This window comes from Pseudopipra pipra, chromosome 8, assembly GCF_036250125.1.
Source record: "Pseudopipra pipra isolate bDixPip1 chromosome 8, bDixPip1.hap1, whole genome shotgun sequence".
Lineage (NCBI taxonomy): Eukaryota > Metazoa > Chordata > Aves > Passeriformes > Pipridae > Pseudopipra > Pseudopipra pipra.
In genome coordinates this window covers 28065492-28090955 of record NC_087556.1, presented here as the reverse complement: position 1 = coordinate 28090955, position 25464 = coordinate 28065492, and the positions used below count along the sequence as shown (strand labels likewise).

Below are 25464 nucleotides of genomic sequence, written 5' to 3'. Positions count from 1 at the left end.
ATCCTTTCTCAAAACCATACGAATTGCTACATAAAACAGTTCTCTTATTATTAAAGTGAAGCCACAACTTTAAGTAGTGTATCATTGCAATGAAAAACTCAAGGGATTTAAATTAAAAACTTTCAAGGGATTTGCTTAATGTTGGTGGCCAGGATGACAAACAAGACTTGAAAGCAACAAAACCTGTTTGAGACCACTCCTGGAAAATAAATAACAACCCAATGCACACAGTATTTGAGACTGGGTGAGTGAAGTGGGTTTTTTTTATGCAAGAGGGGATGTCTCTTGATTCTCAACCTCTAAGTGCCTCATTTGACTACATTCATATGGTTCAAATTAAGAAGAAATTAATTTATGCTAAGCAATGACTTTACTAAACTCTAAGTGCATTAAGAGCACTACATCACCACCTATCTAATTAAACAAAGATACATTTATTTCAAAAGAAACTTTCAATAGCAAAACTGTATAATTCTTACAACTTCTTACAGGAAATTTCTATATGCTTTATCTGGTAAAATTAGTTAAGTCTTAGTATACACATTATATGGCAATTGTATTCTAATCTATCATCCAGATATAATGGCTGCTACTTATGGGAGACATTTTGGAAAACCAAGAAGACAAAAGACAAATCATCATTTGCTAATTCTTCAATCTGTTCTTTGTGCTTCAATCTTTCTTCTTGGGAGAACAACTGGAAACTCATACCTATCACCCTACCTATTACAGCTTGTAACTTGGCTGTAGTTCACTGTAATTGTACCTTTGAAACTCAAATAAAAAAAGAAGTTGAAGAATGAAAATATCCATATTGTTTATTTCCCCAATAGTGCCTTATTTATTTCTCGATATTTAATATGGTCATACTAGCCAGTATACAATAAGCTCCTTTTGTTTTCTCTCTCCACCAAAAACATTATGCAAGTGTTATCACAATGACAAAGACCATACCCAAAATGTGCTACTTGTATTTCTTATTTGCCTCTGGATAACACCCTAGGCTGCCCAGATATCCAGCATTTCTACTGCCAGATTTTACCAATATTTGTGGATTAGTACAGGAGCAATTCTGAACTGGCAACTTTTTTCAATACCTCCTGTCAGAAGAGGAATCCTTCCTCTCCGCTTTCACAGTTTGGTGACTGAACTGGGGAAAACAAACCCATCATTTTTCGGTTAAACTAATTTAACCTAATCCAAACTGACTGAGAAGTAAAAATCCTACAGCATCAGGGTCAGGGTCAGTCCACGTACCTATATTTATTTCCACCAGAGAAACTGAAAGCAAGCATTTGAAACATTTTCAAATATTTTACTAGGCTGTAAGTTATACCTGAGCATCTTTTTATCACCTAGTCCAAGTTTTCTATCAATATAATAATGTATAGGAATGAAAGTGTATTAGACCTGGGGTTACCGAGTTAAATACGACAATATATCATGTTTGGTATATGGTAAGTACCCAAACCTTACATATGATTTTGATGGCTGTACATTTTAATAAGCTCAATACCAGCTGAAGTTTTTGCACTAACTGCTTGCACTCATAACTACATGCACAGAAGTACAGACATAAATAAGGATATTTAATAAGAAAAAGAAAATGTGAGATTTATTATTGAAAAACCACAATAAATAATGTATTTTTAAAAATAATGGCATTCACATATTTAAAAGAAATTAGGTGACTCCCTTACGGTGCTATTTCTTAATATTTTTTAAGAAAGGAATTCAGAACTTTCAAAGGTACAGGGGTAATAGCTTCAAGTTGGGTTATGGAATATGATTTTGATTACCTAAAAGACTATACAAAACTCCTTACGCAGCCAAAATTTTCTTCCATTTCTTCATTTGGAAGAAAAAATCCTCATATTGACAAATGGTTGAAAGTAGCGTTTAGTTCCTTGAGATGAGACCATGTCTCTCCCATCACGTTTGGAAAAAAGATCATACCTCACAAAAAGTGCACACATGAACCAGTTAATTAAACATTCCCTAAAAAGTGAAAACAAAATATTTTATCTCATCCCTACCCATAAGATATTCTAAGTAAAGTTTCTTATCACAATTGCCCTTTTATGTCTGAATTCACACAATTTTTTCTTGAAATGTAAAAATAGCAGCACCTTAAGAGAAATAAAATGAGCATCTTAACACTTTCACAGGACTGTGTTTAAAATCATGACATGCAGACTATGAAACACTTTTTCCTAAAATCACCTTTTCCATAAATTCATTATTGGGATAAAACCCCCTCTTTATTTTACTCAAATTTTGGAATCTCCCCTTGCTATAATATATAAATATGAAGATTAATATCTTTTAAATTTAACTTTTCACATAGATATCAGAGCTGCTCTACTCTAGTCTTGTGTCTTCAGATAAATTGTATCCTGTGTATGCTTTCATTAATGTATGAATTAAAGTCTATTAAAGAGCTTAAAACTTATAGAGCATATTTAAAATACTGCATAAGATAAGGGTAACAAGGTCTGTGTTTTGAAAGTCATTTTACCGGGTAAGTCTCCAAGTCTTTTTTTTTTCCGTTCTTAGTGGAGCTGAGCTTATACTGCAGGTATAGAAGATACAGAAAATTTCAGAACATTGTTGTGATCCATTTCCTTATTAACTATCACATTTCTTGAGTAAGCATTTAAAAAATTTTCACTTTCACTATAAAATAATTTGGATTCTATATCGTCAGAAGAGGCAATCTGACATTTAAGAAAACTTTCAGCTAAATTCTAATTCAAAAGGTACCACTTTGATGACATAATTTTCAAAAAGAAAAGAAATATTCTGCTTTCAAAGTGCCAAACAAGTTTCAGCCCCAGAACGAATATTAACAGGTAGGTCAAAGTCTCCTGAATAAAACACTGCCTTTGTAATTTTGGGTAGTTTAGCAGGATCCTCACTGTAGTATCCAGAATAACAATTTGGTTACAAGATTTTAAGAAAGCCTCAGGATTATCAAGCTTTCATTCATTAAAAGAGATGGATAGCATTCTGCATCCTGGTACAACATGCATTATGAAAGCATGCTCTTATTAGTACAACTTGTGTTTTTGGTACAAGAAGAGAAAATCTGTTTAGGGAAGGAATCACACAAGGAAACTGAGTGGGGTACTGCCTAATTCTGTGAGCGCACTTTCATTTGTTTTGCCTGCCAGTGTTGATTTAATTATACTGCATTATTATCAAAGCTGCATTATGTACTTTTTTTATTCCTTTTACATGTGTTTGAGGTGAAGACCTTGGCTTTGTCGGCAAACAGCGTGTTTCAAGTTATTTCTTAAGTACCAAATAATAAAGAAAAGAGAAGAAAAGATTTTTTTTAAGATAGCAGACAGTGATCACAAGTTAAAGGGTTAAATGTAAGATCTCCAAGAAACATTTTGAAGTTGATTAAGACCCCAGCTTTGCATTAAATAGTATCACTTCCACATGAGTTGTTGCTAATGCTGTTAAGGAGCAGCTTGAGAAGCCCAGTGTGCCAGTGACCTCGTTCACCCTCCAGCCACCCACTAGGGCTTCTTGATTAGCATCCTACCTGGTTCTCTGAGGAATTCCCGTCATCCCCTAGGAGCTCATTCCGCACCTCATCACTGTAGGCGATTCGTGACCTTTTCTGTAAAACAAAAAGAAAAAAGGGTTAGGAAGTAAAGCTCCGAAGCCATTGGTATCAAGGCTGATCATCTTAAACCTCGAGAGCCCCCTAATGGATACCTATTTGATATAAAAAAAAATAAAAATCTGCAAGTAAAAGTTATTACAAAGTTCTTCAACTGCTGTATTTTGACAAATCTGCATGGCAAAACTTTAGTATTCCTAAGACAGTCACACCCTCAACATTGCAGCGATGAAAGCAGCTTCAGTAAAGCTCAGGATAAGTAACGTGTGATCCCAGTTATGTTAATGGAGTAACCAGAGAGGTAATATACAATAATATCAGAAGCAATCAAGAAAAGCCAGGGCAGGAACCAAACATATTTTTTTGAAGAACACTTGCTAGCTGGACACAGAACTCAACATAACACTGCAGTGATGGCACCAAACAGGAAAGGAAGACTGAGTTTTTCCCATATGACTAATATAAATCAAACCCGAACAACACATATTTGACATACCTGATTGCATTTAAAGATGTAAAAAATTAACAAGTGTTCTCTATGCTGCTAAGGCTATGAAGGCCTACTGGGAAAGGGCAAGAAATTAAAGGGCAAAAGAAAGGAGAGAAAACAACAGGACAAGGAAACACTGGTTTACAGCAGTTCAAGGAAACACCACAAAACTGGGACAGTCATTCATGGCATCCTTACAGTTGTTATTCACAGCTTATGAGCATCAGATTTGCTCATGAACTGACCATCATGTGGATTCTAAACTAGAACAAGTGCCAAGCAATGGAAAGCAAATGTCTGAAGATTACCAGGGTAGCACAGCATTCAATGGAACAACAGAGAAGTCCATAATGAGAACATCAGCCCAGCTTTCAATTTCTCTGTTAGCCAAATAACAGGTCCTTAGTCGGTTAATATTTACCATTAAAAGAGAGACAGAGTTTTTATCATATTTTCTATTTTTTTTTCTTTTTTGAGAGTGGCTATGATCATTTTTATACTTCATCAGAGGAAAAAACCCAAGAGTAGCAAGAACTAAGCTGCAGGGCCTTTCTTTACCGATGGGAGCTTCCCTCACACCCTGCCACGGTAGTGACTACCAGTGGGAACTCAGAAAAAACAAAACCCTCCTCAAATCTTCCCTAACTGGACCATCATGCCAAAAGACTTCTCTGAGACTAAGGGACAGGAAACAACTCACTAGAAATTATAGTGAGCATAGGGAAATTCATTACCTTTGTGACAGAGAAGTTTAGAAGTGGGTCACCTGTTATGTGGTCTAGCAGTGGAGTAAGCCTTGTATTGGTCACCTCACAGCAAAATATTTTAGCTCTTAATCCTGTGTATTTCATCCTTTATAACCAATATCATCGTTACAAAGCTTACCCATTTGTGACTCAGTTGCCAGTGTTCAGATCTAGATTATGTACTAAAGCTACAGATGTAGAAAGGACAAAGCATACCATGGACCTACGACATGAGGTGAATTGTGCCAAATCTTTTGGAGATCTCAGCTGTCACAGTTTCATACTAACCAAGCTAAAGTAGTCTACAGCATTAAAGGAAATGAGAACCTTTAAACAGGCTGTGGTATCAGAGCTGCCTGTTTAAATTATTCATTTCATCACTATGGGGGACTAAAACACTCCACAGTATGCAAGAATATCATATGGAGATAGGTTTTGTTTTTCTCTTTTTTCACCAAAAAGCCAACAAATTGGCATAGATTGCTCAATTATATTATTTTCCTATTTTTATTTGATACACATCAAATAAGGAAGGAAATTACAAATATATACCAATAAATATCTAATCTTCTTGTCTGATTAAGATTCAATCTTAAGACTTCATTTGAGGTCTAGTAGTTCAATTGTACAGTTTCTCCCAATTTCACAAAATGACTCAGCCCCATTGATTCTGCTAGTGTTGAATGTATTTATGATTATTAGACTGAGATGAGGAGCATGATGCTCCATGAGCTTGTTCTCCAGTGAACAAGCTGCCTAATAATATGTAGGGACTGAGATGGTCCTTGGTTACATATCATTTATTTGAAAGATTTAACTGGATGATATTCTCATTCTGAAGAGCCAGCATGGGAGAAAGGAAAAAGCATATACTTTATGGAAAAGAAATAAATGTTAATAGCAATACAATTTTAAGAGACCTTTTATAATCTTTATATCATCACCACTGAACTTAATAAATATATTTGTATCATTGTTCTTTTATTGCAAAAATCTGTCATGATCTGAAAATCAGCAATTACATTAAAAGAAATAATACTTTGACTATAATTAGTTACAACTCTTTGCCATAACCAATAAATAATTTGATACTAGTTTTGATCACAGTTTCACTTCCAAATGAATCAATAATATAAAAGGAAAGGCCTTTGAACTAAAGTGTTCATTTATTCTTTAAGGATTTGTCCAAAATATCAATATCTTGAATTACTATTCTTATTTTTATTAAAGTATTATTGGTTAACACTTCCAAATGTGGCTATACAAATTAGTTTGGCTTGTCTGAACTCAGTAATTAAACAATTTTCTATATTTTTTTTTAGTTCATAACTATCAGCTGTTTATAAACACGTACTTTAGCCAAATGCAAGAATGATAGTTTGAGCTGGAAATGTCACACACTCCGCTACAGTTTGAAGGAACCCAATTCATAATGCATTTTATAAATAGTTAATGACTTCTATACATAAGCTAACCAGGCAAATCAAGAAATTGTCAACATTTTTAGTCTTAGTTGTCAGTTACCACTGTCTACTGGTACTTTATATGTATGTTTCTAGAAAAGACAGAAGCTTTACAGAGTTCGTAATCCAAGGCATTTCTGGGCAGCTCAATATAGGTTTAAGAGGTTCTGTGTGCAGGTTTTTGTCTGTAAAGGTCTGTCATATATTGAAGTTTTCCTTGTATTTTATATTTTCTTGTATATATCTAGACAAAAAGTCTAAGCACACAAGTGCTTTTGCTCAGTGGATATATTTCAAATGTACCATGTGCCCAAACACACGGTGACAGAAAAGGGTTAAGCTACTTTCTACAAGAACTTCAAGACAGAGAAAGTTTCAGGGGCTGTTTTAAATGTACTACAGTACCCAGACCTTCTGACAAGGAAGAATTTCTGATTCCAAGCAGACCTCTCCTGGTTTATGAACAGGATTTTTGCATACCGATTGGGTGATTTCCTTAAAGCCCTGTTCAAACAGATACACTTGCTCAGTTCTGTCTGGCAATTTGGCTTTAAACAATCTGTCTACTTGACCCAAGCCTTAACATTTCCCAATAGAACTGAATGTCTTCATGGGCAAGCCTAGCTAAATTAGAATTGAAATGAATTAACTCAGCTTAAACTAATTAAGATCTGTGATCTGCAGTACCACCCCCCTGTATGATTCTACATGTGAAGCAGGGTACATGTAACCAGACTGTAAGAATTCTGCTATACTACTAATCTGAGCATACCAATGAAGTTCGTCTATTACTAAAGCATATGAGAAGTTAATTTCCATGGCCTACACATGGCAAAGCAATTGCTTAAATTGCCTCACCTGGGAATTTAATACAATGTTATCATCAGACCAGCCACACTGTAAATAGATTTATAATGCTTTCCATGTGCTAGGCTAGGTTGCATATGAATTAAGTAATGATCTGGTATTACAATACAATCAGCTAGTTCCCACACCTGGCAGACAGGATATTTTGCTAAATTACTACCTATACAGATACATCACAACATAAAAACAGAAAAGGTAATGGGAAGAGAAACAATCTACATGGTGTCTGACTGAATTTTACATGGTAACCAAATAAGATGTAGATAGAAAGAGGGATCCAAAATAATCCGTTTCCAACATCTGCACAACAGAATACATACTTATTCATTTCTATTCAATTTTGGCCTAATTTTCCGCATTCTATACTTTAATTACCATCCACAAACTGAAATGTTCCCATTAGTGAAGGCCAGAACTAGCCTATGCCCCTTCACTTCAACGCACTTCCAGCAATCAGTCAAATAATTGATATAAAGTATTGTACATTTTCATACATGAACTGAAGAATAGCTTTCTCCCTCCTAAATGCTAAGCAGCCCCCCAAACAAATGAGCAAACCTAGGTTCGTTTCAGACAAAAGACCCAGCAAATCCTTTCATCCCAACCTCTCCATTTTTCAGGCTCAATGTTTTAAGAACGGATTAAACAGATTTTTTTGTGGAATACCCGTAAATAAACAAAAAGGCTTATTTATCCACAAACATCTGTTTTCATACAAAATTCATTAGAATTTCCTAGTATATATAAATGTTTTAAAAAAATCTCCAGGCATCTGTTTCACGGTTTGGCCCTGCTCTAGACGTAAATAAATACTCAAGATTAACATAACCAAAAATAATTTGTAGGAATAAATTAGATTTTATTTTCTGTTCTTTGAGAGTAGTCATTTTTGCCATTGCTCTCGCTAAAAGCAAGGTGAAAAAAGTGACCTGATTCTCAAATGGATAGCTAAATACTGCAGAATATACACATTCATCTCCGCCTTTTGGAATAAGTATTTAAGTATTTTTTGCTGAGCAGAAATGGACAAGATACAGTTTAACAAATAAGGAAAAGAGGAAAAATAAGAGATCCTGCTTAACAATCTTAAAGCTTATGTTTAAACACAAACATAAAACGTTTCCTAATAAATAAAAAAAATGGAAATTGAATTAAAAATTGTGTTCAAACATCAGTTTTCAAAACTTCTACATCTCTCTGCAGAGGTGATCCAGGAACAACAGACTAGACACTTCAGACTGTAATCCCAAAGGGGTTTTCCTGTTCCTAAGTAGCTTAGTGTTTAGCAGTTGGGTGTAAGAAGCAGGAAAATTATTACACAGTGCTAATATACAACCTGATGCAATGTCAGACTTCCAAGCATTTCCTTAAGAAAATAAAAAAAAACCCTAAAGCCGATACATTTCTGTCCAAAAGTAAACAAAAACTATTCTACAAATCCACTGAAACTTCTGATTGAAAGAATCAATTCAACAGTATGTGTCAGCTGGCAAAAGTCAATGTCTCAGCCACCCCCGGACTTGCCTCCCTCCCTGCATGCACAGGGAATAGGCTGCAGGCAACTCTGAAAGAGAAACACACAACTCAAAACCCGTGTTCTGCCACTCTGCCAAGTGTCAACAGCTTCCTACAACGGTGGAGAGAAATCAAACCTCAAGTGCTAATGTGAAATTAATGCAGAGATACTATCACCCATCTTAAACAGATGTCACAGGTCCATAAATCTTCTTTTCAATAATCTTCATCAAACACACTTTTGGTTCCATTATGGGGTGAGGGCAGGGAGGAAGGCCAAGCAAACTCCCACGAGGATACAACACATGTTGGTCATGAAAAATGGCAGCTTCTGCCCACAAAACTACTTCCACCTCTAACTCATGACCAGGGGACCATGTATGTCACCAACATGGCAGATGCTTGAACAACTGGCTACATTGCATGGGCTCTGGGTAGGGACGAAAACAGGTGACCTGTGAACTGAAATTCATTGTTTCTGTGGATTTATGGAGTAACAGAGGATGACTCCTATTGTATTCCTGTTTGTATATAGAAAACCAGCTTTTATTTACTTGAGCTCTGATTTTTAAACTTAATAACCTAGAAATGGAAAGACTTTTCAAAATTCAAAAGGCTGGAACTAACTGACTTCTGCCTCATTCTACTTTTTAGAGAATGCTCAAAAACTCACTATCATCCCTTCCCATTTAAGACTACATCTACCAAAGACTAATATAATGAAATACAAGAGTTGTAAATCCAAGCATGGAAAACTTCAGGTAAGTATTGCTTGGGGTTGGATAGCATTCTCCCAACATAACAAGTAATAACTCCCCTTAGCCTGGTCTATAAATCAATTTTTTTTTTTTAAATTATAACCACTCAACTTTTTGCTTGTTCAAATTACCACATATTATTACCAAATCTTGGTCCCTACATATACATATTTCACTGGAATTTCGTTTCTCCAAGGTGCCTTCAGTGTTAGGCTGCTCTGCACAACAGAGTGCCAGCCATTTTACTCATGTACCATAACCTCAATATATGCCAGGCATCAGCTGCTGCATGAAAGGAGACTGGGTTATCTTCAAATTTAACCATAACATCTCTGCAGGCCAACAGAGTGATGTGTGCCTTCTGCACTGCCAACTTGCAGTTATTTCACTATCTACTGTTACCTACAGCTGCTTGTCTGCCCCTGTAATATGCTTTTCAGTACTCTAATTTCAGTGTTTCATCCAACCCCTTTCCATTGATTCCTTCAAATGACCATTATTAAACTATCATCTTTCATTACAAAATCTATCTTTACACATCTACTCAGCTGGCTGAGTTAACCAATTTGTCAATTGTTAACCAATTTGTCTATTTGTCAATAGACGTTCCTTTAAATTGTGCATGAGATCACTCGAATTCATTCCTTCCCAGATTCGCTTTCACCAAAAGCCTAGTGCTTCCTTGTAACCACCCTATGCATGTTCAAAGAGCAGTCTGATAATCTAGCCTGTTAAATTAAAAGTTGGTTGGTGTTAGGGCTTTTTGCCTTGATACGTATAGGAAACATTGGCATATATTGGCCTAATTTGTTGACAAAGATTGCAACTTGCAGACCCTTCTTTACCACAGCCATTTCAATCAGCAATGCTGGAAGAAAAGGCAAGAGCAAGGTTGGAGACAGGGGAACACCCTCTCTCTGACTCAGACACAGCTTAAAAATAAAGATATCTTAGGGGTAAAAACACACGTGACGCAGACTCAAAGTAACCCATAAACTGACTATTTATTTGGGTGATGGGGGGCTAAGTAGGATAAATTCTGTTGTTTATATCAAAGCTTCACACTTGGACTTCGAGGGAAAAGAGACATGTCCAGACTGTGGTCTCAACAAAACATCCACATGCAAAGAAGAGGAACAGCCAAAATTAAGTCAGTATTGTTCATAGATAAACTGATCCACAATTCCTGTTCAAGCTAACCTGCAGAACTATTTAAGGGTGTTCAGTCTCTACATCAAATCACAGAAGACTTTCACTCCTAAAACAGACTTTAAAAAGTCATGTGAGTCACTAATATCTTAGAGGCTACTGTTCTTCTACAGAAGTCTCTGCGAGATCTGCATAACTTTGTTTTAAAGATCCGCATAACTAGGCTACAAAAATAAGCTTATTTTGAAATGGTTTAACTGTGGCATATCTTTGCATATAGAACTGGTAGATGCATACATGTAAGAGCTACAAGTTTCTCTGAAAAATGACCTTTTAGGGAAAATTGTTAAGGATAATGATGGAACAGAGAACTCCTAGTGCCTTTTTCAAGCACATCACCAAGCTTATGTTTCTTTTATGAAATCTTCATCGGTCATCTCAACTGCTCTTGCTGTAATGGCCTAACTCATATATTACAGTGGTTCCTTTTTTACTAAAAGCTTGCTTTTGTTCTTTTTCTTTTTTAATCAACCTCATTTATCCACCCAATGCTATTTAGAGGACTAGGAGCAACTACACATCAGGATCACATACTTCAGACTGTTTTGTGATCCAAAGACTTTATACTGTGTGTTAAGGGTGTAATTAACATAAGTGTTTTCTAAATCTTGGAGATGGAAGATAAACTCCAGTGTGTTGGACCAACAGAAAGATGAACCGAGAAAATGAAAATATGGAGACATTTTCCTCCAAAGGAAGAAGTTTATACTATGAGTGCCAACCTTTAAAGAGTGTGTTCCCAAAGACAGTGAGTCAGGGAGGGAAAAAAAAATCTTAAGGAGGCTTAAGATTTTTCAGCTAATTAGTTCACACTAATTAGTTCGTGGTGAAGGATGATAAACATCTCAGGTAAACCAAAACATTAAACGTTCATTAAAATATCTTTGTTTCAGCCGGTATTTCCATCTGGAGCCTAGATTCCCATTGCTAACAGTAACAAGACATCTGCTGGTACATTCCAACAGCTTCTCCCTTTCCCAGGAAAAAAGCATCCAAGTTTCACTTCCTTCCTCCATTTGATACTTAATTGCCTTTATCAGTCTCTATCTACATTCTCTGGCCTCACACTACAGAGATCAGGAACTGTAATGATAATCTATAATTGGGCTGAACCAGCTGCCATTCTTGAAAACTACCATCATCTTTCTCAGTTCTCCAGCTCCCTGGATTTCTAACAGTAGGCAAAGCCTAGGAAAGATGGCATTTTTTTAGGCTTTCCAATTAAAAGTACAATTTTGCTACAGAGCTCAGTTCTATTAATAAATTACACATTTTGTCTACTGTGAACTCCAAGAATAAAAACCAAAATGAAGCCATAAAGACAGGTCTCATTTCGGACACCCAGAATGAGGGCAGGGACATGAATGAGATGTTTCCAAGGCAGATGAATTGTCCCACCTACATTTGTGCTACTCTGATAGGACCTATTTTAAACCAAAGAAACTTAAGCAGACCTTTCCAAAAATACTTTTTAGTGCATTAAAATCTATTCTTAGACATCGTCCTTTTTTCACTGATCATGCACACTCTCAGCAGCATCTTTCCACTCATATATTGATATGTATTTTTTTAATTTCTGAAAATAATACATAGGATAAGAAATTTTCAGTTGAGCTCCAAGAATATTAATCAGAATATGAAAAACTCTATTCAATGAGAGTAGCAGAGGATAATTTCTGACTTTGTCATTAAATAAAAAATAAAATAATGTTTGATGCAAAGAACAAACGTGGTGTAATAATGGTGGTTTGCATACAAATACACCCATATGGTAATCATTCTGTGTATTTCACTGCAAGCATTTTGGACCATAAGCACGTTAGCTCAAACTGTTGATTACTGAAAAGGAAAATGAAAAACACTTTCTGTATAACACAGCCCAGTTAGAACTAATATTTGCATCTTACTGTTCATGCTCCCTAAATTTGTCATTTTTGCCCTGACGTGACGCAGCTGGGATTCCTTTCCTTCCTTTTAGAACATGTGTACTTACACACAGACATGCTGCCTCCTCTAAAAAAGAGAAAAATTGTCTGAGTTTAGTAATTTTAGTAGTTAAGTGGCCACAATTTGACTTTGAAGTTTGCAGCAGACTGAAGGGGGAGTAAATCTGTACTTTCACTGCTCCCCACCAGGCACTACTGGGACAGCACCAGTTGTTTCATGCTGTGTTAAATCAATAGCTAATATGGTAAAATACTAGCCCAATGCTCAGACATGGCATTTTCTAGTTTTATCACAAGCTGATGATGAGCAGTTCTTGCTTTACACTACCTGAGATAAAAGTCAGTAACTAATCCACTACCTCTAATTTATCATACCAAAGTCCTCCTCCTTTTTGTACTGCCTCTTCATTTGAGTTCCTCAGTCTCCCCATTCAGTGAAAATACTTATTAAAATATTCATTTATAAAAGTGCATAAAATGGATGAAAAAATATTACTGTAGTGCACATATCTATATGTAAAATAGCCATGCTAACCCATCCCCTACTTGATTCATTTCTTCAGAACTTAAACTTTGTAACACAGTGTAAGGGAAAGGGAGTATATTTACACAAAATATTGATATTTATAAAATAAATAAAATGGCATTTAAAGTGTTTTTCTGATAGACAAGCTTCAGCTAACTTGTTTTTCCTGTTATCTGTAGCACAGTCAGAAATTCTGCTTCTAACTAGACCAACGTACCACACAAAGAATAATAAGAAACACTAGGAAATACTGATGTCCAAACTGAAAAAATTCACTGAGTATTTCTGTTTTGTCCCTGTTCCTATGTTGTCACCAACAATGTTTACACATTTCTCTTGATCTTGTTTATAGCTGCCTAGATTTTCACTGTCAAGGCAATGTAGTGTGAACCTTAAGGAAAATCTCACTTTATGTATGACTGCCTAAAGACTGCTACATCAGTCAAAGCTTCAATTAGTCCAGAACTTGTACTGCCTCCTATAGTGGCCATTAATGGATAACAAGGGGAAATCTTAACGAACAGAGCAGGGATGGAATGATTCTCATTTCAGTAAATGTAGCCAGTTTATGATGATCAGCAGTTCGGGGAGTTTGAGGTACATCTAAGATCTTCATACTTAATAAACCTTGATGGTTACTGCTTACATAATACCTCTTTTATTTAAATAGCAACTGAACAGGCATTCATGCACAGGAAGAAAGATGTTCAGATCTCAATATTACGGCAAAGATTAAATTCAAAAGTTATCCCACTTTTCATTTAAAAAACCCTGAAGTTCCAAACAAAGAAGGTAATGATTAAAGTACCAAAAGGAATTAATTTGTATCACAGAATACTGTAGCATCTCTTCCATGGAATATGTATTTGCAATAGGAATTTAATACATAGGATCTCATCTTTACAAGGTAAACTCCACAGTAAGAGAACAATTATCTAATGAATTACTTTCCAATTTCTGCTCATACAGGTCATTTGCTCTCCCAATCTCTTAATAAAATATGGCAAATATTCAAATTATTCATATTGGAAAAACAGAACTATACTCTACAGTCATATTATATCTCTGCTCAGCTCCTTTGAAGTGCAAGAAAGGCCCAGTACCATTTGACCAAACATCTGTCCCTCCACCCCACCAGCTGTTCTTGCATGGCACAGTGTAGAAACTTCTGGTATAACAAAGCTGTTAGCATCAAATACAGATGATCTGATACAAAGAAAAACAAAGTTTGATAGCATATGGCAAACATAATAGTTTCAACTCCAATTCATGAACCTGACATGCAAAACCAATGTGGAAAGAATATATGGAAGGGAAGGAAAAAAAAATCCCAATATGTAGAACATATCTGGATTTTTGATTCCTAAGCATTCAGAGACTCAAATTTAGGCTCAAATTTATGCGACAAATTTAAAGACTCAAATGTATGCAGTAATCTCAGGATGAACTCCCACAAAGATACGAAGTGATAGCAACCATTCTACTAAAATCTCAGACTATGTACCTGTTGCTCTTTCCCTTTCCCTATCATTCATCAATTTTCCATCTTACACCTTTCACAGCTTGTACCTTCTCACCCCAGTTTATCACATGCTTTCACCAGTGTGATCATACTTACCTCTTTCTAGCTCAAAGTGTGACAATACATCATATTTTGCTCCCTTTCCCACCACTCATTTAGCCACTCCCTACTGGTTCCCTCCCTCTGCTCAGATATTTGGGTCTTATCCTAAACTCTCCCTCTCAAGTCCCCCATAGGACCATAAACCGAACAGGAGTGGTCACCCTGAAGTGACCATGCTGTCATCTGTCCATTACCATTATCCACTGCTACTACAAGGCATTTAGTGGCAGCAGGATGATAAAAATCTATCAAAATACTCTTGTTTTAAAAATTTATTGAACATTGGTTTGCATGTTGGGAGTATTTCGTTATAACCTTTCTGCAAGAGAGGTGGAGAAAGTTCAATAAAAGGTAAGAAAGAACTTAACAGGTGAGATGCTTTTTGGTCTGAAAGATCACGAAAACCAGCAAACTATTGTTCAAGCTGATCTTGAACACACTGTATAACAAACCATTCATGTTCTTATTTATTTATTTACCTAGATTTTGCAAGGTATAAAAAATGTATGATCACAGTTTGAATCAACAGATGAGTAAATCTAAAGTATAAAATAAGTATTAGGGTCTTTCAGGAGATACTTATAAGTATATGGATCAGGAATTAATTTTTGTTAATTCTTAACATTTGAGTAATAAAAAAATCCTTACATAAAATGATAGTTATTTCATACTCAAATATATCCTGAAAATTTCCAAGCATCAAAGTATATACAAGTTGCCCATAAAGAGGCCCTTAGAGTAACACTTTTAAACTAGCAAGAAGTGTTTAAGACTAAATTCATGGTTTGGATGGCTGTCAACCTGGGAAATATCTTGTCCTGCAGAAAAACCAGAAGAGTGATACTTGAGCATTAACTCCAAAATGTAAGAGACTCCACAGTGCAGCAAAAATGGGAGGCACATTTGCATGCAGCTAACTCGGGGGATATTTTTATTGGAGAATGAAAAGCAATTATTGTATCTTAGAAAATATTTTATCAAAAAGCGTTTGCTAGGCCATTAGGATTCCTAGCTTATATTTCACATTTTTGATCTAAACACCTCATCAAAAAGAAGATATTTCGGTAGCTTATTATATCCTGAAAGAATCATTGCAGGGGATCATTAGAAAGCAGTATGTGTTTTCCTAAAGAATATTTCCATAGATGGCCACTAAGGTTGGCACATTTGTCTGTATCACTCTTGAAAACACAATCAAGACTTAGAGGCTGGATTTCCTCTTCCACTGTATTATGAATCAACTTTGTCTAAAGAGACAAAACCCCATAAGTACAGAGATTGCCATAAAGCCACAAACCAGATCCACTGAATCAATTTATTTAGGCACTCTCTGTTATAGGGGGAGAAGCATTCTCAGACTCTCTAATCACTCTGATTTCATATAGGAACATCCTGGTGTCAGCGTTCCGTTGTTCTCAGGGGTTAGATAGTCCCCATTGTCGCTAAGAAGAAACTACCAGTCCACTATCTCAAAGAGAATGGCGTGCATACATATTTCTCCTTTGTCTGTTTGATTTACAGACCTGAGGAATATGGATTACCTCTGTTATCTGCACAAACAAGCTCTACTAGAATCTTGGCATTCAGTCAACTTTTATCTTGGGGACCCCAAATTGTACTGTTAGGCAAAACAGAGCACCTATCTCGACTGAACTGTCATACAAATAGATTTTTGTCAGATGTTCAATTTGTATTGGGGAGCACTCCAGCAAAAACAAAAGTCAGCAATTTAAAACAACAAACCAGGCCCTGTGCTGACAGGAACAAATTACTATATTCCAAATGAATAAGAATTACTGCAGATCACAGATCCTCAGTATGAGCACTATACAAAGGGTGGAAAAGTGTTCCTCGAATTAATTCTTTCTCGTAACTCTATGCTCTGAAACAAAAAGAGGCTGAGTACAAATAAAATACAACACAAAATAATAACAATAAGTTTATAAAAGCACATAAAGAGGTACAATCAAAGAGGAATTAATTACTTAACAACTGGTAGTGTTAAGACATGAGATGAGCAAAGACTCATTAGAGTTCAAAACTAAACTTTTGTGGTTGGTCAAATGATGCATCAGTGTGTTGTACTTCTAACAACTCCCAGATCTGCTTTCTAGGCAATGACCTTACAGAGGCTGAGTGCACTGCAAGGTGATGCATGCATCTTTTGGGGCAAAGATAGAAGTAGCTGCAAAAACACAATACATTTTGTTAGCCCACCCTAGGAGCAAAACTGATTTCTGTTCTTCCACAAACCACACAGAAGGTCTAGCACAATCTTTTCAAAGAAATCTTCTGATCACTCTGTAATTATTCCTTTTTGAGTGACTCCATTCCATAACACACCATTCATGAAAAGACCTTGGAAACAGTTTCCCTCTGAAACTTGGTAGTATGCTCACAGACCTTAGCATTTGAACTAGGAATTATTTTACTTTTATGGATTACAGCACTTAAAAAAGAAACTCATCTGCAAGGTAATTGGAACAAAATTTGTCTAAATAATTTTTTTCTGTTTCTTTTTCTGCCATTTGCAATGGGTTTGGGATTAGTTTTGTTTTTTAACTCTGTTGAAAAACTCAGCATGTTCACTTATATTCCACTCCTTTCCTGACCAATAAAAGAATTTCCAATCTTGTCTTTGTGACTATAATTTCTTAGCTTAGAAATTATGATACCAAAAAAGTGATGTGAAATAATAATTTAACATTGAGTACTGGTAGACATAAAATGATAAAAAAACCTCTCTACATAGGTAGAGAGACGATCTCCAATAAAAAATAAACAAAAATAAACAAAACCATCAATAACTACACTTGAGTGTACAAACTCAAGTAAAAAGTAAAGCAATATTTATCTTCTTGAAAGTCATCTCCTGCTAAAATTTACAGAAAATGCTTCCCTAATATACTCTTAGCAAACAAGTAATACTAGAAAAGTATTCTGCAAGTAGAAATATATTTTTAATTTAATTTCTGTTGGACTATTCCATTATCTGTGTAATGTATATTGTGATTTCAAAGTTATAGTGTCAGAACTTATTACAAACCACCCCCTCCCATCATTTTAAGACATTTCAGAGAAACCTTACACAGAACCAGCACAAAAGAGTGAGCAGTGGAACACAAAAGGCCTATAACAACTTCTATCTTAATAAATTAATTTGCATATAATGGTATAAATGTAAGGCTTTAATCAAATAATTAATACTAACTAAAACAGTGATGGTCTGGCTTTGTAGAAAATACAGAGTAGCCATGTCACTTTGAAATTTACTTTTAAAAACATAGAGAGATGAAAAACAGGTTTAACTGAGGCTTGAGCAGTTACAGATACTCAGCTTCTTAGCCTTGGTCCTAATACCACACAATCAATGTTTTTTGTGGGATGCTACCATGATTAACCTAAAATCTTGATGGTCACATTTCATATCTTACAGGAGTAAGTGTACATATAAGACAGTCTCTTCCACTGTTCCACTCTTCCCCTTTGCTCTCCAAATCCTACATACATTTTGAGAAATTAGTGTAATGGCCAGCACACAGAGGTGATGCCAGCCTTTGTCCCTCTTTTTGTATTAGAGTCAACTTTCTGTATAACCACATTAGAGAACAAGTCTAGAAAGGGAACAATGTATTTAAAGAGCAAAATGGAAGATAACATACATAATACAGGCAATATACCTGCACAGATAGATACTTATGTCATTCTAGTCCTGCTTAGTAAATGGAAGATGAAAAAAAGCAAAACTAATGTAATTTTGAATGATGATTTCATTATTTCCTATGATATTAAATAAGGCATTTGGCAGTGCAAAAATTTTTTCACATTGTTACAAAATTGATTTAAAATTATGATGGTGATGGTGACTATTTGCTATTCAATCTATACCTGCCTGATTTACAATCAATACATGGATTTAAAAAAACCCTAACATGTCTTTAGATTAAAAGCTGTGGAAGACTTCATAAACTGTATTGACAGAAGCTGTGCAATGCATAGAAGCACACAGCTACCTGCTTCTTGTGGCCATTGTCTTTTTCTCATATACTGGGAAAAATACTATTCTGCCAAGATCTGAAGTTTTAATACTTTCTTTGTGGAGTTATGATTTTTTAATGTGGAATTCAGAAGCTGAAGCGTAAGTACACAAGATCTACCTGCATCTTTTGACTTGAACTTTGTAAAATCGGCACAGGAAGAAATCCTTTGGTAAACAAGTATATGAGGGAGATGGGAAGAGACTGATCAATTGATTACTTTTTAAACAGAAAATGTAAAAAAGCAACTTTCCTGGCAAGATAGAACTTAACAAAATGAACCTGTTCAAATCTCAATGGCTGGAGTTCTTCCTAATGGGACTTGATTTGGGAAAAATATCAAACTTTTCTCACTGCACAGTGACAGCATTCCTATCATATTTTCCTATTGAATGAGCAGGAAATATATGAACACCAGATATGTGGCTGCATCAATACACTCTTTGACACAGCAATTAGTAGAGGAACATGGCTGAAAGTCTAAAGATCAACTACTTCGGTTTTAAAGTTTTTAAATTCAATTATTAGCAGCATAACATAGGAAAATAAAATACTGCCTTATTTTAAAAGACATAACACAATTGTGTTGTTGCATAAACCTGATACCATCAATGTGGGCATATCCTTCACTAGCAAAGCCAATGCAAAGGTCAGATACTGAAGTTCTTTGTGCAGAGAGGACATCTTTCTGACTTTAAAGCATCTGTCACAGTATGGCCACCAGGCCTGAGGGAGTTATTTGAGACCTACTGAATTACAAGTAACACAGTAATATTAGACAACACTGTTTCTCATTAATAGAAGAGCTAAGGGGGAAATACTAGGCTTACTGTGCAGTTGCATAGTTATATTAAAAAATTACCAATCTCAGTGAACTCCATTGTCACAGTCCATGGTCCACTAAATACTACTTCAGACAAAAAAAAATTGCACTACTAACAGATCACTTAAAAAAAAATTATATCTAACTAAAGAACAGTAATAGTTCACATGAATTCTTAAATGGTATGTGATATTTAATGATAAACATGAGACTTTATACAAGGCCTGAGAAGTGTATAACTATTTCTTCAGTTTGGGTTTTCTGTTCAAACTTCCACAAACTGGTTTAAAAAAATTCTACAGAAACCCTTTCAACACGACCTTTTGATTTCCAGATAGTTTGCTAGTTGGTTGTTGTATATAGTTTAAGCACTACATTTTAAAAACAAAAGTCAAGTGGTAACACTCTGATCCCCAGTTGGATGAGTTATGTATAACCAATACCACATAAAAGTACAGCCTAATATTTGCATTATCTTTAAGTAGGCATATTAATCCAAACTTAAAAATATTTCCATTTACAGAGCTTTTTTCAAGAATGTTGCTATAAAGTGAATGAGACAGAAACATATAAACAGATGGAATCTGTTTATATTCCCAAATAAGTAGTTGTGCTGTTTTCTCCACTTAAGTTATACTATTTCCAGAACTAGTGATCACACCAGAACAAAGGAAGTCTTATTTATTTTCTGCATAGGCTGAAGCTAAATATATTGATCTATTGCCCCAAACAAACCAACCCCCAGCTGCAATGATTCCAAGTTTTCAGTTTGGAATAACAACCACTACTTATCTAAGCAAAAAATTTCACCATTCTTGGAGCCAGAAAGCCCAGACACACTGTCTATACCTGGGTAACCTGGGTACAATCCTGTAAAAATCACTGCATCCTCTTCTATGTCACATGTAGTCAGGAAAAAACCACAATTTATAAAGCTGACTGGCCATGCTAGTTCACATCAAAGGTCTATCCAGTCTAATGTTCAGTATCTATTAAGTACCAATATGAGAAGTCCAGAGAAGAAGTCAAAGTGCTTGACCCCTGTCTGCCATACTCTCCTTGCTCACTCACCTTGTGGTGGACTATGGATCAGGCACTTCCCAACTTTGATGCCCTCTCATGTTTAAAGAATGCCAAGGTACTTATTTCCTGAATTTGCAAAGGTTTGTTGAAAGTAAGTAATCTTCTGGCTTCCACAATATTCTGTAGCAATGACTTCCATGGTTTAATAACTACTTGTGTGGAAAAGTTATCTCTTGCTTCTTAATCTCTCATTCAGTAAATTAATTTAATGCCCCTTGACGTGTATTATGAGCAATGGTGAGTAACTTCTTGACACTGCACCTTTCCTATATGACACTTCATTTATATAATCATCTCTCTATATATCCCTTCCCTCTTATCCTAGCTGAAGAATTCCTGTCCATTACCCAGTTCCTCGCACTGAGCTGCTCCAGAGTTTTCATTATCAGTAGTAGACCTATGTTCTACTTCTACAGCACATTTGGGGAACAGGGAATCATAATCACAAAAGCACCAAAGAGTCGTAAAAGTATGTAGGTAGAGAGATAACCTGTGTCAATCTCTATTCCCTTCCTAGTAGTTCCTAAAGTCCAATTTTTTGAGTACTATTGAGTTTGGTCTTTGTATTATGTTTTTGCCAAACAGTAACACTTCCCCACCATTGGTAATGTGATCTTAGAATTGTTTTCCTAACAGGTGCATTATTTTATATTTATCAGCAATAACCTTCACCTCTGAGTTTAATGCTTAATCACTCAGTACTCCTGAAATAATTTAGCTTTCCCTTTTATTGTCTTGCATATTTTAGGAGCACCAGTAACTTTGTCAACTCTTTGTATTAAGAGCATCTAAAAATATGTTGAACAACACAAATAGGAAATTGTGGGACATTCCTGATGAGCTTCCTCTACTGTCAAAATTGACAATTTCTTCTTACCCTTTGCTTCTTATTTTTGACCTACTCTATGGAAGTGTCTTCTCTCTAACGCCACACACAGTAACTTAATTTTTTCTAAAACCTTTGCTGAATGGAAATCTATGAAATCTTATTCATACCCAATAAGCTTGTTAATTTTTCTTAATTAAAGAGAGGTTCAAAGTTGCATACATCAAGAAAAATGCAATGGGGCGAATTAATTAAATGAAGAGTATGAAGTGCAGCTGTATCTTCTAGACACTGACAAGTATTTATTTCCCTGAATATATCCTTAGAAATTCCTTTTCAGCCTCCAAATACATTTGAGCCACACAGCCTCAAGATCTAGTGTATCAATGCATACAATTTTTAATTTATTTATCTTAAAGAGAACCTTTGCTGACACCTAGCAGATAAATGATTAATTGCACTTCTTACCATCTTTGCGGAAGCCCTACAGCTGGTATTTTAGAGCCCAAAACAAAAAGTTTATCCAGATAGAAAATAGATGGCACTCCTATGCATAAAAGCCTACACACTTGCAAAGTAAACAGAAGTGCAAGTTACAAGCGTAATAAAGTATTTCCTAAAATTACATCTTTGGATATAGATATTCTCATTTGTACAATTCCAAACATCTGCTCGAATGTGAGTAGATAATAGCCTTAAGACACAAAAATAAATATCCATGCAATGCAGAAAACATTATATAACTTCAGAGTCCTGATAACTTCCTAGACTGTAATCTTTACTGCTAGCACTACTTGAGAAGGACCTCCTTCTACCCACAAAATAATACTGTCCAATTACATATGATGCAGCAAATTAAACAAAGTGAAAGAACCTTAATATGAACTGAAATTGCATACTTTTATTTGATGCACTATCATTTTGCAGGCAGTGTGCACCCCTGCTCCTTCCAAAGTTCGACAGAGAGTCTTGGAATAGGTCCAAAGCAAGAGGCTTGCTCATGGCAGAACCATCCCCATCTCCCACCTTCAGATCCAGCTCTGATACTTTTTGCTACCACAGGTCTTCAGTTCAGTTCTTACACTTTCACACTGGAGCACTGACCAGACATTCATGAAAAAAACCACACCAAAACCCCCACCATTTACACATGTGCATCCTGCTTCATCATTCTCTGAGTCCAGGGAAAAACACAACTGACTCACCCTCAGCACAACTTCTAATTTGATTTTTCAGTTTCCCTGATCCTGAGCCACAACTTTGATAACCAATTCCTGTTCTAGTCATGCAGCCCTAGGGTGAGATACCATTTCTGGCTCAGGAATCTCTCAGTCACAACTGGGAAAGGCTGGAAGAGTGTAAGAATAGCAACGGTACACACCTGCCTTAGCTTCCCACTGTTCTCCAGTGATCTTTTACTCACTTACAGAGAAACAACATGAACCTATGTGGGGTTTTGGTCCAGTCTAACACAGTCACCCTTATGGAAGCTGGGGATACCACTGTCTTCTAAAAAGTATGGCATTTGATAGAGTTTTCAAATGTGATGTACAACTGTATTGACTTTTCTAAGCTATCCCAGCTCTCTAATTTTTAGCAATACATTCCTACAGGAAAATTTTACAAGAACTATTCTTTGCTGACTGAATCACCTGAACCACCTATAATATTATTCTCAGTATTATGTTCTGTAATTTTACCTTTCCCTCAGCTATAATTTCAGTTCCACTTCAAACTTGTTATCTGTCTACCCTATAACATTTTCGAAAAGGAAAAATCATTCCTTTTAGTAAAGATGGAATAAGGAGGTGTGGTTTTGATGTGTTTGGTAGTGATTTTTTTTAAGTAGGAACTGTATAAGCACAAACATCTTCAGAGATTGCAGAGTCATCTTGAATCATGCCCCAGAAAAAGATGATCACTCCTAAAAGAAAGATTTTCTCCAAGTAACATTACAGAATTTCTTGCGTTTCTTTCTTAGCAACATCCAACACTTCCAAATCTTTGAGGTACTTCTGGACCTTTCTCCAGGGATTTAAGGATTAGCTTTGCTATATATAAGTTTCTGATTTTATTACTTCAGCTGGTACATCCACAAGGCCTCTGCATATATTGGTTGCTTGACCATACTGGAATTTCATATGAAAAAAAACATATCAATGAAATTCTCCAAATGGCAAGTGATTCCTTCGGAATTCACAGCTGTTCAAATGCTACCTTGCTAAGACTGAAACATGTTTCTTGTGACAAGATCTTGTCAAAGGATGAAATTTCAAAAGCATTTATATAATCTGAAAAAAACAAGCCCCCTGAATCATGAAATGAGGTACAGGTTTCTATGTATCTTCCTTTTACAGGTTACACATGAGAATCTGAAAATCCCACCTGAAAAGACATAAGACTGGAATTTTTAAGAGGTCTAAGCTGCTCAGCTCTGAAAGCCATTGAGGATTGAGCACTGACTTCTTCGGGGTCCTTTCTGAAAAAATCTCAACCTATATCTTTTAAGCTGCCACAGGTAAAAGCTTACAGCAGCTACAAACGATGGCTTGACAATGGGGGAAAAAAGATGATAAAGATGGCAATGGCAGTAGTCGGAGGTAATGCCTCTGCATCTTCCTATAGACCTAGTGAGAAAGCAGCTTTTGATGGTGGCCTCAGAAGCAGCCTAATCTTCTGCACTGGGGCATGAAGCAGTTGCAGCGTGGGCTGCCATAAAGGAGGAAACAAATCAGGAGGAATAAAATGAAGGCAAATAGATAGAGAGAGCAGACTACCATCTAATTATGCCTTTGGTGGAAGAGAAACTCAGAGAAAAATCAGGATGCAAAAAGCCTTAAGTCAGCCCCTTCCTCTAAATGCAAAATGGGGATATAAAGATGATAAACACCACTTTGCCAACCTACACCACTTAGTTCCCTTCTCTTGGACTCTCAACTGATAATTAGGTGAAGGAGAATCAAATTAAAATATCCAATAAGGCTTGTCTTCCCTCAAGCCAAATTTCACCATGAAACAGACACAGGAAGTACAATCACATCACTACAGATCTGGTATTTCCATACTCCAGATGTAGCATGGCTTTCCTGAAACCTGACTTTAAAAGCTGTGTCCACATCCGCAAAGGTTATACGAAACACTCACCCCAAATACTGCATCACTGCATTTATTTGTACCTAAAGAAAGCATTACAGAGAAAAAAATCATATTAAGAAACTAAGATACCACTTCAAGGTGTTTTCATTGAAGCCACTGCCAAGACACCAACTTACAGTGCTGGTCCACAAAAGGTGTACAGAAACTTTTCACTTTAAAGGAGGACTTCACAAGAAGGACAATTTCAAAGAAGCAGATCTAAACCCAGGACATTTCACCATTCCACCAAACTGTTTGTTTTGGAAAATATTTTGGTCTGACCCTTTGATGAATTGGTTTTGTTAAGTTGAAAGTCTGATGAACCATTTAATTATTTTGGGTTCACGACATATAAAGACAGAAACTTGGCTGCTGCCTGTAATTTTGTCCATTTCCTGCCTCTCCTTGCCAGTCTCCAGAAGCAATGCAAGTTCAAAATTAAATAAAATGTGTTTGTATATTAAAGTCTTACATTGTATTTAGTTTAAGTGTCCCACAACTGCCACAAACTAAGCTGGCATCAGTGTATTCCATATATAGCACAGACATTGCACACGTATCCACACACATAAAGAAGTACATACTCGGGTCTTGCACAAACTTGGGGCATCATTACAAAGTTTGTAAATATAGTAAGCATAAAGTAACGTGCACTTTGGTTGAGTAACCACAGACACTTTGAATGAAGACAGTTCAGTATGATTGCAATTTATTTTGTATCAGCATTATAGCTTACAGTTATAGAAATAGATGTTGACACATCCTGAATTTTCTTCCTCGAT

The 25464-nt window shown here is 35.9% G+C and overlaps 1 protein-coding gene across 4 annotated transcripts in view; it reads right to left on the bottom strand.

Annotated features, from left to right (window-relative positions):
• Positions 1–25464, bottom strand: part of VTI1A (vesicle transport through interaction with t-SNAREs 1A) — a 273119-nt gene that overhangs the window by 217175 nt on the left and 30480 nt on the right. For all 4 annotated transcript variants that reach the window (XM_064663314.1, XM_064663312.1, XM_064663315.1 and 1 more), the window contains exon 4: positions 3554–3631. In XM_064663314.1, coding sequence (XP_064519384.1) covers positions 3554–3631 — 78 coding nt within the window. The remainder of the gene's footprint in view (positions 1–3553; positions 3632–25464) is intronic.